General features: G+C 35.3%; 1 protein-coding gene across 2 annotated transcripts in view; it reads right to left on the reverse strand.

Moving 5' to 3' along the window:
- Positions 1–3318: 3318 nt before the first annotated feature.
- Positions 3319–14036, reverse strand: part of CHAF1A (chromatin assembly factor 1 subunit A) — a 49140-nt gene continuing 38422 nt past the window's right edge. For both annotated transcript variants that reach the window (XM_051971906.1, XM_051971907.1), the window contains exons 11-15: positions 13872–13964; positions 12528–12786; positions 10569–11059; positions 8549–8645; positions 3319–3688 (exon numbers count right to left, since the gene is read on the reverse strand). In XM_051971906.1, the coding sequence (XP_051827866.1) occupies positions 3585–3688; positions 8549–8645; positions 10569–11059; positions 12528–12786; positions 13872–13964 (1044 nt within the window). In that variant the 3' untranslated portion in view covers positions 3319–3584. The remainder of the gene's footprint in view (positions 3689–8548; positions 8646–10568; positions 11060–12527; positions 12787–13871; positions 13965–14036) is intronic.

A 14036-nucleotide genomic window follows, 5' to 3' on the forward strand; every position in this document is an offset into this window, starting at 1 on the left:
TCAAGCTGAAACACTTATGGGAAACCAGTGTTTTCAATGATTGCAAGATCCCAAGCTTTTCCCTGAAAAAAAGGTCTATCCTTAAGAATATCCCTTTGGTAATATTGGATGGTTGCTGGTTATGGAGTACCAGAGTCTCTGAAGAAGTAAACCTAAGGGTGAGTCAAAGGTACATAGCAGATTACATCACATCACCAAACAGAAATAAAGAATGTCAGATATATGTGTGGAAAAAGAGATGGGTCAATCACATAGTGAAAACGAAGAGGGTTGACAGATGGACAGCTTGCATACTCCATTAATATTCACATACTTCTATCCAGATATTCAGGAAAAAAATCCTCTCGTACATTAGGGACCTCTATGTAGATCTATAGGAAAATAGTGACAAGAAGTGAATGAAAAAGCACAAATAGATACAAAATTTAGATTTAGAGCTGGAAGGGTCCTTAGAAGCCAACCAGTCCAACTCCCCTCATTTACAGATGAGTCAACTAAGAACAGGAAGGGTCAGTGACTTCTCAAGCTCACCCAGGAAGTAAGAGAACTGGGATAGTTTTTGATATGTTGGAGGAACTACACTATTGGGATCATAAATCAATCAAAGTATGGAAGTACATGTTTCTCAATGCCTCTTGTCTCATCTATAAAAAGCAGATACTCTTATTGTTTGCCCTATTTACTTCATGGAGTTATTTATGAATGCTTGAAGTTTAACAAACATTCCAGAAATACAGCAAAAACCTCGTAATAAGAATAGCTAACAAACACCAAGCTGATTTATTGTTGGTAAAATGTTTTGCATATTATTTTTTCATTCCCCCCTCTCCCCCCCATGGCTATCTTCATTTCACAGATGATGAAAGTGAGAGAATAAAGTGATTTACATAAGATCACACTCCTTTCACTCTCAACCCATGGTCCATCTACCACTCAAGTCTCAGTGTAAGCTCCAGTCAAGTCACTCCCTCCTAATGTGACTACTGCAGCTAAATCATGTTGGATTTTTAGTGCTACTCGTTGTATCAATGCCACTGAAATATGTAGCCCCACTGAGAATCCTAACAGAGATGATTAAATTCTTGGGTGAACTGTTATGTTCTTTCCAAGCTTCTCACTACTAAATATAAGTTCCACAGCCAAACTGAGAATTTATCTGAATGTTAGATGAGGGAAGTTTTCCAAAGATAATGCTTCAATGAACAGTCCCCATATGTATTTTCTTTTGCAAGCATCACTAGGGCAAGTAGGAACATTCTTTCCCCTCAAAAAGTCTAGTAACCAGCTTTTCTATCTCAGTAGAAAGGAATCACAGTAATTCCCATTTCCATAGGACTTGCATGTTTCCTAAACACTTTCCTTACAACCATTCTTAAGGTATGGAATAAAATTACTATTAGCCCCATTTTATAGATGAGAAAATTGAATTTCAGAGAGATGAAATGATTGTCTTGGATCACACAACTGATAAGGATGAGTTCTATTCAGGAAACTGGAGGGTTAAGAAGAGGAAGGGTCCTCTTGGTAATCTCCACCCATCTTTTAAAATCAGGGCAGATTACTTTCCCTACGACTATGTATGACTATGACTGACATATAACAAATAAGAAACAGTATGGTCTAATGCAGGGATTCTTAAACTTTTTCCACTCACAACTCCTTTTTGCCCAAGAAATTTTACATAACCCTAGGTATATAGGTATATAAAATAGGCATACAAATCAACTATAATTCCACAACCCTCTGATACCGTGAAATATAATTTATTTTCAATACTACTGTATTTATATTTGCTGTTAGATCACATGTGATTGCAGTCTTTCTGCAAATTATATTTGATATGAAAACATGATTCTGGGAAGATGAAAATATAGGTTTCCTTATTTCCTTCACAAACAGAACGTTAAACTTACTGGCAAAATTAAAAGCCTAAAGTAGTTGTTCTCGTAAGTTAATTTGAAAGGACCTTGGAAAAGACATGACCTCAAGGGCTGAGTTCTGACTTAAGTGATATATAAACATCTATACAGCTGATTTTCTTTATAATCTTATGAATTTTATTTTGTTCATTTAAAAATATTACTCTGATATATTCAAAAGATGTCAGATGTTTCTGATTTTTCTCTCTGAACATGACTCATATGGGAATATGTTTTTTTTAAAAAAAAAAGAATGTACATACATAGCCTAAAATAAATAAATTACGTTTCTTTAAAAAAAGAAATGAGGATCTAGAACACTAAAATTTTGAGTGACTTGGCCAGATTCACATAGCCAGTATGTGTCAGAAGTAGGATTGAACTGAGAATTTCTTACCTAGCTCTTCAACCATAATACAACACTCTCTACCCATAACTGTCTTCAAACCCTCCATATAGGATTCACAATCCAGTTTAAGAAGCTGGATTCTAGCAGATCCTGGAGCCAGGAAGGCCTGAGCTCAAGTCTATGCCATATTACTAGGTGCATCAACCTGGGCACACTGCTTAATCTCCCAGTGATGGAGACAAATGTTCCAAGACTACAAGGTACAGAAAGAAGTGCAATTACAGGGCCAGTCCCTAATGTTCAGAGGGTCACAGAGGGGGTCACCTAGCCAGGGACTACCCCCTAGGACCCTGGCTAAATCCACGGTTATTTTTATTGTCTACCCCACAGCTGTGGCTTCCAGTTCTGTCTCACACTTCTCACAAAGTTTAATCATGCCTTTACAACAACACTGCACATTTCTTGATTATGTTAGCATCATGTCTTCACCTGTGTTGGATAGAAAAAAGAACCAGGTGTTGCATCCCAGTTTCCTACTAACCAGCTACTAACTCACCTGAGATCCCTTCCTGGCCAGACTCCCAGCCTGTTCCAAAGAACAATGAGGGATTCATGAGTGAATACCTGACACCTGTGTAACACATAAATTTTCCCCAAAGTTGTCAAATTAGTCTTCAGAGGTCCCAGAACATCTTGAACAAAGCTGGGATGACGATAAATATTCAAGAATTTTTAATTAATTGATTGGAAAGAATTAAATTGACATGCTAAATCAAAGACAAAATAAGGAGTAGCGTAATTTTTGTTAATGCCTATTTAGCTTCTAATTTTAAAAAATTAAATTTAAAAAAAAGGAAAAATAGACCATAGAATAGAATAAACATTTATACATTTCCACCATTATATCCAAAAGCCCATATTATACACAATTATAAAAAATCCTTGACAAAGGGCTTTAAGCTACTAGGGTTTTCAGAACATTTACAATCCAGTAACACAGGTTGTCTTCTGTGGCTGGAGAAGAAAACAAGTTATTTCTCATACAAAATATCAAATTTCAATAATGCTTTATTAAAGACAGATTAATATGCAGTTTGGTTTGCATGTGTTTTTTTGTTTTTGTTTTTACAATTATCAAAGAACTAATCAGTCATTCTATATAAACTTTCAAACCTCCAAAGGGGTTATGAAGCAGGACAAAGTGCTGTCTTCTCTTTACAAAAGAAATGGAAAGATTTTCAAGTATCTGATACACATTTAAAAATAGTCTAAAGAATTCTACATACATACATTATGGGATTAGTAAGTTTATGGTCTTAAGTTCTGTTAGATGGGCTGCCTGGCTCGGGGTCTTCATTGGGTTCTGTTTCCATTGCACCATCATCAAACTTAGAATCAAGTCCACATGGGGATTTATCCTCTGGAAAAGAAAAATAAGATCTTTAAGCTGCGTTTCTGTCACTTTGAGATGGCAAAGCAGTTGTCAACGTTCTCTTCCCTTCTGTTATCTGGATGGACAGCAAAAAGACAACCCACTATTCTTATAATAGTGAATAAATCCTTTGAAAAATATTAGTATACTCTAGCTTTAATTATCCCCCTATTAAAATCTGATAATTACTGATACCCAGGTAAGGGGCTGTCTATACCTCTTGTAATATTGATTCCTTTTTTAAGAATGGTAACTGTATTCTTCTGTCTCCTATTTCTGCTTCATACTAGTTTCTATTTTGTCCTCCTGGTCATGAAGAAAATTTTTTAAAGATCAGCTGAGTTGCTGGGGGTTTTAGGTCATGTCTACACTGAAAATCATACCACAACATGGAAATGTTTGAGCTCCTCACAACAATATCACAGATTTATTTAATAACTTTGTATGGTATTGTGAGTTCATTCTTCACAAATTGTAGGGAAAAAAAATAAGCATCTTGACACACTACAAAGATATAACTTTCTGGCTATTAAATGGTAAAACTAGATAAATGCGTCTCACGCCAGATCAGAGCACTATTGGCTTAGTATTGATCAAGCTCTAATCTCTATAGCACAATACCACAAACAACTCAGGACAGCCAGGCAAGACTTTTGCACAGTGTCAAGGGGAGCTGCACATATGGGTCTCATGCAATTCAAATGAGATCAAACTTGTAAAGTACTTAGCACAGTGCTTGGCACCTAGCAGGTGCTATATAAATATTTCTTTCCCTTTCCCTTCCTTTATGCAGGCATTATATGGAGCCAATTATTTTTCAGAGACTACTGATTATGTTAGAGTTTAACATGAAAAAAAAAAATCAAGTCTAAATAAGTGAATATGGAAAGAAAGCCTCTAACTGTTCTTTTAAACATCTAATGCTATCAGCATTATTAAAAAGATTACTGTTATATTCTACAACTAAATAATTACTCCTCTTATCACTCCTTCCTTAGAAGGATAACTTCTCATCTGACATGAAAATTTTCAAAGGCTCTGATGTAGATCATGAACTCAAGTTGTTTCTACCAAACTGGAGCAGGTCTGCTGCTCTAGGTCCAATCTAGAGGTAGGCATTAGGTGATGAATTCCCTTGTCAAGCTCACCTATAAAACAAATAAACAAAAAAAAACCAGGAGTCTTCCTTTCTATTCTGCCCCTTTCCATCTCTGTAGTGACAATGACAGAGTGATAGAAAAGGAGACATAGAATCAGTTTTTAGACACCTAAGACATTAAATTTTAACTCCTGGTCCTTTTTTGGTCAGTTACCCATAAGAAAATACAATCAATGCAAATCAGCAACTGTTCTGCAACATGTAGGGTTAAAGTTGACTGGATGCTGATTCCATCTTGTCACACTGTCAAGATATCTCACAGGCAGGATTTAAACCTGTCTTCCTAACTACAAATGCAGTTCTCTCCTTTGAACTAGTCTCACAATACATCTTTGCAGTGTAAGATTTTTGTCTGATGACCAATGAATTTATATTACAATTACTGGAAGAAGTGAACTAGAGCTATTTTATAAGATTTTGAGTACTAAAATTTTTTTCTCTATCTCTCCCCACTTTCCAGGATTGCAAAATGATGTACAATCATTTTAAACATATTTTCATGTTTCATATATTGGTTTTCATAAAACTATTATTTTCATATTAATCATGTTGTGGGGAGGAAATTTCAGAACAAAACGGAAAAACTATGAGAAAAAACACAACAGCCAGACAAAAGTATAAATCATTTACTTTTATCTGTATTCAGTCTCCATAGTTCTCTCTCTGGATGCAGATGGCATTTTCTATCCCAAGTCTATTGGAATTTTCTTGGATTAATATTTTGCTGAGAAGAGCCAGTGATCTACAATCATTAATCTTGCTGTTACTGTGTACAATGTTCTTTGGTTCTGCTCACTTCACTCAGCATCATTTCATGTAAGTCTTTCCAGACTTCTCTGAAATCTGCCTGTTCATCATTTCTTATAGAACAATAATATTCCATTACATTCATATACCATAATTTATTCAGTCACTCGCCAAATAATGGGCCTCAACTCAATTTGAGCATAATCTTTCAGGGGAAAAAATGGACATTCAATGAAAAAGGGAACTTTCAAGCTTTTCTGATGAAAAGACCAGAACTAAAAAGAAAATCTGATCTACAAATAAAAGACTCAAGAAAAACATAAAAAGGTAAACAGGAAAGAAAAAAACAACACATGGTATTCAATAAAGTTAAATTATCTACATCCCCACAAAGAAAGATGATACTTGTAACTCTTGAGAATTGTGATTTTTTTAGGGCTGTTAGAAGGGAAGTATCCTTAGAGGGTATTGGGGGACGGGGGGTAATAAATTGACTTTGATGTGATGATGGAAAAAAAAAAAAAAAGGATTGTTCTGGGAAAAGAAGAAAGGGAAAGGGATCTTATCACATGAAAGGGCATGAAAGCCTTATTAAGGAGAAGGGAAAAAAGGGAGAAGATAAGCACTGTTTAAACTTACTCATTGGATTTGGCTCAAACAGAGAATATATACACTTGGATAAAGAAATCATTAAGGAAGTTGGAAGGAAAAGGTAAAAGAATAAAGGGGGCAATACATCAATAAAAAGGAGAGCAGACTAAGATAAGCAGTGTCAGAAGCAAAACATACTGGTGAAAAGGAACAGGTTGAGAAGAGGAAAATAAGTTAATAATCATAACTGTAAGTGTAAATGGAATGAACTCTTCCACAAAACAAAAGTGGATAGCAAAGTAGATTAAAAACCAGAATCCTACAATATATTGTTTACAAAAAACAAAGTTGAAATAGAGACACAGAATAAAATATGAAATGCAAAATGGATAATTTTCATTAGATTAAATTAAAAAGGTTTTGTCCAAATACAACCTAGATCAGTAGGAAAGCAGAAAGATAGGAAAAAATTTTTACATCAAGTGTTTTTGATAAAGGCATCATTTCTAAGACATATACAGAACTGAGTCAAATTGACATAAAACAAGTCATTCCCCAATTGATAAATGATCAAAAAATATGAACAGGCAGTTTTCAGTTGAAGAAATTAAAGTTATCTAGTCATATGAAAGTGGTTGAATAACTACATCCAAAGAGTAGCAATTAATAACTGATTAATGTATTTGTGTCAACCCTGATGACGTCCCTAGAAGAATGTTACAGAGAGTGTGCCCTTTTAATCACTTAAAAGAAATGCAAATTAAAGCAACTCTGAAGTATTACTCCACACCTATTAGATTGGCTAATAAGACGGAAAAAGGAAAATGATAAATGTTGGAGATGTGGGAAAATATTAGCATTGCTGGTGGAGTTGTGAACTGATACAACCATTCTGGAAAGCAATTAGCAAAAGAGGAAAAGGGACCCACATGTGCAAAAAGTTTGTGGCAGCACTTTTCATAGTGGCAAGAAACTGGAAACTGAGTGGATGCCTATCAACTGGAAAATGGATGAATAAATTATGGTATATGAAAGCAATTAGGAAATGTGCCCCAAGGATAATCAAACCATGCATGGCCTTTGATCTAATAATAGCACTACCAGGTCTGTATTCCAAATAGATTATAAAAAAGGTAAAAGGTGTTAAGTGAAATGAGCAGAACCAGGAGATCATTATATATCAGAACAACAATACTGTTTGAGGATGTATTCTGATGGAAATGGATCTCTTCGATAAAGAGAACTAATTCAGTTTCAATTGATCAAGGATGGACAGAAGCAGCTACACTCAAAGAAAGAACACTGGGAAATGACTATAAACTACTTGCATTTCTGTTTTTCTTCTCGGGTTATTTATACCTTATGAATCCAATTCTCCCTGTGCAACAAGAGAACTGTTTGGTTCTGCACACATATATTGTATCTAGGATATACTGTAACCTATTTAACATGTAAAGGACTGCTTGCCATCTGGGGGAGGGGGTGGAGGGAGGAAGGGGAAAAAATCGAACAGAAGTGAGTGCAAGGGATAATGCTGTAAAAAATTACCCTGGCATGGGTTCTGTCAATAAAAAGTTAAAAAAAAAAATGGTAAAAGGACCTACTTGTACAAAAATATAGCAGCTTTTTCTGTGTTGGTAAACACATCAATTGAGAAATGGCTGAACAATTTGTGATATATGAAAGTAATTGAATTTTATTATGCTATAAGAAATGATAAGGATAATTTCAGAAAAACCTGGAAAGACTTATGTGAACTGGTGCGGAGTGAAATGAGCAGAATCAGAACATTATAAACAATAATAGCAACACACAATGATCAACTATGACTGACTTAACTCGTCTCAGCAATATGATCCAAGTTAATTCCAAAAGACACATGACAGAAATACTATTCATATCCAGAGAAAGAACTGAATGCAGATCAAAGTATACAATTTTCACTTTTTTTTGGTTTTGTTTTGTTTTTTGTGTGTGGCCTTTGACTAATGTGGAAAAATGTTTTAATGATTACACATGCATAACCTATATCAAAATGCTTGCTATCTTAAGAAGGGGAAATGGAAGGGAGAAAAAATTTGGAAATCAAAATTTTATTTAAAAGAGGAAAACTAGAGTAGCTAGGTGGGTAGAGCACCAGCCCTGAAGTCAGGAAGACCTCAGACACTTAACACTTCCTAGCTGTGTGACCCTGGTCAAGTCACTTAACCCCAACTGCATCAGCCCCCCCAAAAAAAAAGAAAAGAAAAGAAAAGAAACCTATCTTTACATATAATTGGAAAAAATAAAATGGTATTTACAACAACAACTAAAAAAGACAAACAATAGCTTAAAGTTCTAATTCTTCTCACCTCTGCTGACTGGTATATCTATAATCATGCAATCAGTGTCATCTTCCTCCTCTTCTTCAGTGTCTGCCTGGAATCCATCCATTTCCACAGTTTCAACCTAAAGCATCCAATGAGATTTATCTTTTAACAAATAGCAAAACTGATATGGTGATCATTTTATTTAAATGCTAAGTGGGCACATTTCCTTGCCAATAGAGACAGTAGCTAGAAAAAAGGAATTGCTAAACATAACAGGAAAATATTACGTTATTTATAAAAATTACAATTTTAGTAAAGTGTGGCAGAATAAGCACTAGGTTTCTCACCAAAAAACTAGGGTTTGAATCTTAGTTTTATCTACATGTTAGCTGTATAACTATGGACAGATTTCTTTTAATATGTCTGTTTCTTCATCTATAAAATAAGAAGGATGGATTAGATGACCTTTAAAGACCCAGCTCTCTCTACACTCCTTTGACCTCATTTACCCACTATTATCTTGAGACACTCAAGATTCTTTCCATTCTACCATGTCACTGAATTACAATTATAACTGCCTTCTTCAAGGAAATAGTATTATGAATAGTGGTCACAAGATACTAATTTTAATTGTCCAAAGCACAATAATTCTGCTCTACCTTTTTTTATTTTTTTAATCTTAACCAAGTTTTGACAGTGATTATGGCTTTTTCATCAGCTCTAGCCTTTATAACTACTAAGAATTCGGTGCTTAGCTGGATAGAGGGGGTCACAGGACCATAGGTTTATTACGAAGCTATGTTGTTGATAATTCAGTTTTTAAACAAACTGATTATGTTTTTCTCCTTCCCATTTTTACTACATGTTTTTTGTTTCTTTGTTTTTGTGTTTTTTAATTACAGGACTGTCCTTTCCTGATACCATACTTTGATCAGTTTCTACAAAGGAATATTAAAATTGACAAAATCAGAGAAAAATGACAAAGAATAAAAACCAAAATCATCTTAATATATTTATGAATCTTTTCTCTGCTCCCTTCCACAGAAAAACATGTGTACATATAAAATTATTTATATGTAAACTGTTTTTATGTTTCTATTTTTATATGTATGTTGTACACACGTACGACACACACATACATACAATCATTTTTAGATTGATTTAATAAAGATAAATTTTAAGTACAAACTGAATTCATACCTCTTATGCTACCTAGTCTAACAATATTGCCATTGCCCAAAACATTTTAGAACTCTTCTTCTAGAACTGCCTTTGGAGTTGCAAGACATGTTTAGTCTTCTTAATGATGTTAACTCTCCAGCTTTGAGGATAGAATTAATTTCTAAAAACAGCCTAAAATCATTTAGATCTAAGTTTTATGTTGAGAAAAATGTTTGGTTTAGCTTTGAGAAGATTTGGGTAGGGAAGATGAAGATTTTTTTCTTGGACAATTACAAGTAAGGAAGAATTCAAGTTAACTATATGAAAAAACTAGATCTTCTCATAAGTACAATGAACTGTTATGTAAGAGAATAATGAGTTCTCCATCACTAGGGTATTACCATTTGTAGGGAATGGTGAAGAATAGATACTCATTCAGATATGGATTGAATTAGATGACCTCTAAGGTCAATTCAGTATTGAAGTGCTTCAATTCTGAAAAACTTAATTCATGTTTATTAATTTATTAATATTCAGTTCAATTAGTTTTCAGTGAAATAAGAACACTCTAAGAATGGACAGTCAGAAAATGAGTCTAAAAACACACACAAAAAATAGAGCTTTCACACTTATCTAGAATCTTTAACCTTCCAATTAATAATGTGACAATAATGTCCTTATATGGACTAATTTCTGAAAATTCAAGCTATGGATCTTTTTCCCTTTATATTTTCCCTTCATAAGACATCAAGAGGCTAGCCTTACTTGCCTTTTCAAATCCTGCCTCCAATGTCAATACCCAAAATTTATTCAGAACCCAAATACGACGTATATATTTCTAGTTGTTGCTCTCTCCTTCTTTTGGGGAAAAGATGATTAGGATATTTCCAAGGACACTTACCTGTTCGTCAAGCCTAGGCTTCTTCATGAAATGAGTGATGGACATACTGCCTGTGTTTTTTCTCTTTTGTGAGACTGGGGTAGTCTGTGTGGGCCCCAGAATTAGCCCACTGCCATTGTCCTCTTTAGTAGTAGATGGAACCTGAGTGATGTAGTTCCATTGGCAAGGCACAGGTAAGTGCTCTTGGTCAAAGCTCTTGAGCACTTCCAAATGAACATACCAACACATCCTGAAATCTGGTCTCTTTTCATACACTGAGTTCTCAGAAATAATCCGCTTTAGTCTAGCTTTGGAAGGTATAGCAGCATCCTCATTAGTAGTTGGAGTCTGTGGTCGTGAAGTACTTGGGCTTGTAGGGCTAGCTGTGTCACTATCAGGACTGCCAGTGCCCTTACTAAACAATCCTTGACGGCAGTACTCCTGGAATTCTTGAATGATCACTTTACTTCCATTCACATTCCCATGCAATAATGGGAGTAACTGTTCCAAAACTGTAAGGAGAAAAAAAACCCGTAATTTATAATGAATGTCAGTAAAACATATAATGTGCATTAACTGGGGCCCTATTTGTAAGACTGTAATGGATAATTACATTTTAGCTTGAGATCTTGTGCATAGTAGAAAGAATACCATGCTTAGAATCTGAAGACTTGGATCTGAGTCATGGAGTAGTTGTGCATTCAAGAACAACTTAATCTCTCTGGGTCTCACTTTCTTCAAAAAGTGAGGATATCATTTGCCTTATTTACCTTTACAGTGTTACTATGAGGCAAATACTTTGTAAATAGTTCAAGATTTTATAAATGTAAATTATAATTACTGTTATTGTGTAGATCAAAGAACTTTGTAGAAAAAAGCAAAGAAACTATTGCTAAAAAATCATAAATTTATAAAATTCAAACTTATCTTTTATACAAATGTCCAAGATAAATCAGAGACCCTACATATGAAAATGAGTGTGATTTGGTGTAGAAGAAAGGGGCGAGACATTGGGTCCTAGGTGTCTGGGGTTTAAATCCTTTTTCTGACACTTAGTAGCATATATGATTATACACAAGTTTGACTTTTTGCAAAAAGATCCTTCTTGGTCCCCTCCACTGCCAGAGTCTTCCCTTTGGAATTATCTCTCATTTACAATGTATTATCTTCTTATTAAGACAGTGAGTTCCTTAAAGGCAGAGATTGTGCTTTTCTTTCTATCCTCAGGTTTCAGCACTGTGCTTGGCCAAAGCAAGCCCTAAATAAATGCTTGTTGAATTGACATGTTGTCTCTCCCATAGAATTTTAAGCTCCTTGAGAGCCCTGACAATTTCATTTTCATTCCCAATGTCCATCACTTGACAATGTTTGGTTCAATATGTGATTGTTTGCTTAGTGATTGTCCCCTTTCACCAGCCCTTGGTTGCTTCTGCAGCCCCTTCCAATGAATTCCATATCAATGTAAAAAGAAAACTAAATTTGGTGTCAGAGCACTTAGGTTGAAGTCTACTCTCACTACCAATATGATTTTGGAAAAGTCACTTTTTGTCTCTGGGCCTCAGTTTCCTCATCAATACGATATAGCTCCATACATTTGCACAAAGTATCTTCTATGCTTGACATATTCTCTCAACTCCACCTCAAGTTTTCCTCTTCCTTAAGGCTCAAGTGCTATCCTCTCTGTGAAGCCTGCTATAATTTCATGATTTTAGTTAATATTCATTCTCCCCTCAAATTACTTTTGTTTTTTTGACGTAACAATTGTGTCAATGCTGTATTTTCCCAATAGAATATAAGTTCCCTGAAGGGAGAGATTTGCATGCCAGCCGTGGTAAAATGGCTAACAAAAAGTAGGCACTGAATAAATGTTTTGGTCTGAATTGCATTTAACAATCCTAACATCCCTATCATAGGATTCTCAGAAAGGAGATCTTGCCCTTTGGTTTTTCAAGCCGTTCCCATCCTAAACTCAGAGCTTACTCTGTCGGTCCCTCTTTTCTCTTTTGTTGACCTTCGGTGTATGTTCCTCCTCTGGAACAACTGTGTCCAGAATACAAGCTGTAAATTGCTGCAACACCTTTAGCTCTGAATTGGCATTATTGTTCTTGTCGCTTTCCCAGATGCAACCAATCTTCACTGGTTGGAGTACACGGAACCTCTTCCCCTTGGCTAACAACTCATCCCATTCCTTGGCTTTTAGCTTTTGACGAACCTTGTTATTCTCTGGATCTGCACCTTCCTGAAAACCAAAAGAAAGAGATATAATCAAAATATTCCAGCCTTAACTACAGCTCTTTTAATTAAAAGGATTGCTTGTTATATTATTTGTGGCAGCAACTACCTATTTTATATTTATTCTTAATTTCAGGCCCTTGTTGGTTCTTCTGGGAAATTTACTTCTTTCAAAATTAAAGAGAGGAGAGTCAAGATGGTAGAGTAGCAGGAAGAAATACATCCTAGTTCTCTCGTTATACCACAAAGATTTTTAAAATATACCAGACTGAATTATGAATAAGAAATTCTTCCCCTCCCAACCAAAATCATGGTGAAAAGTTTTTCCAGCCCAGACTGGCTTAGGGAAAGAGATAGAGATCTATGAATACAGAGGACTGGGGTTGACTTGAAATGTGACATACATACTCTAGTACTTCTGTGCCCGAGAACTGAAAGAAAGCAGAGAATGGGGACTATGTAAGAACCTCCCAAGCAGGAAGAAATGCCAAAGGATCACTAAACTAGCACAAGGTGCAGTAATGAGTGACACCTGACAATTCTCATTAACCAATTCCAATTCACAGATCCAGAACAGACTGAGAAGTGGGCCTATACCTACCCCTGGGTAGGAATGGGATATAAGTGAGAAATAATCATGGTAGGGGATCCTACCTGTGGACAGAGTAAAGAACAAGTTTGGCATCAGCCACTCTGAACCTGCAAAGCCTCCTTCCAAGTTAATAATGGTTGGGTCCAGCAGTAGTCTATTGAAACTTCTAATCAAAGACAAGCTGACAGATCCAAATCTGGGTCAAGAACTTGCAGAGCTCAGACTTGAAGGACTACTCTAGATCACATTACTCTGGGAGCACTGAAAGCTTACAGCTCCCCAACCTGAATTGTGAAAAGCAGTAGGTCACAAAGGACAGCCCACATAATTCCCCAGAAGTGCAGAGAGCCCAATCTTAAATATTAATATTTGCTAGAGAGTTTATTTTTATTTCTCTTTCAATGGGGGAAATAGAAGAGAAAATATTTTTTAACTAAAGAAAAAACAATTTTTAAAATTTCAAATCCCATAATTATTACTAATTATTATTACAAACTTACTTCAGTTACTCCTTCATCTTCAGATAGGTACCCATGAGGTACAAAAAAGCCATCATCATCATCTTCATCCTCACCCCCCTCATCTTCATCATCCTACAGAGGAAAAAAATAATTAAGTTCATTTTTTTTTTCTATTTATCAGACCTTTGCCAAAACTACAGGAAG

This window comes from Antechinus flavipes, chromosome 1 (assembly GCF_016432865.1).
Source record: "Antechinus flavipes isolate AdamAnt ecotype Samford, QLD, Australia chromosome 1, AdamAnt_v2, whole genome shotgun sequence".
NCBI classification, from domain to species: domain Eukaryota; kingdom Metazoa; phylum Chordata; class Mammalia; order Dasyuromorphia; family Dasyuridae; genus Antechinus; species Antechinus flavipes.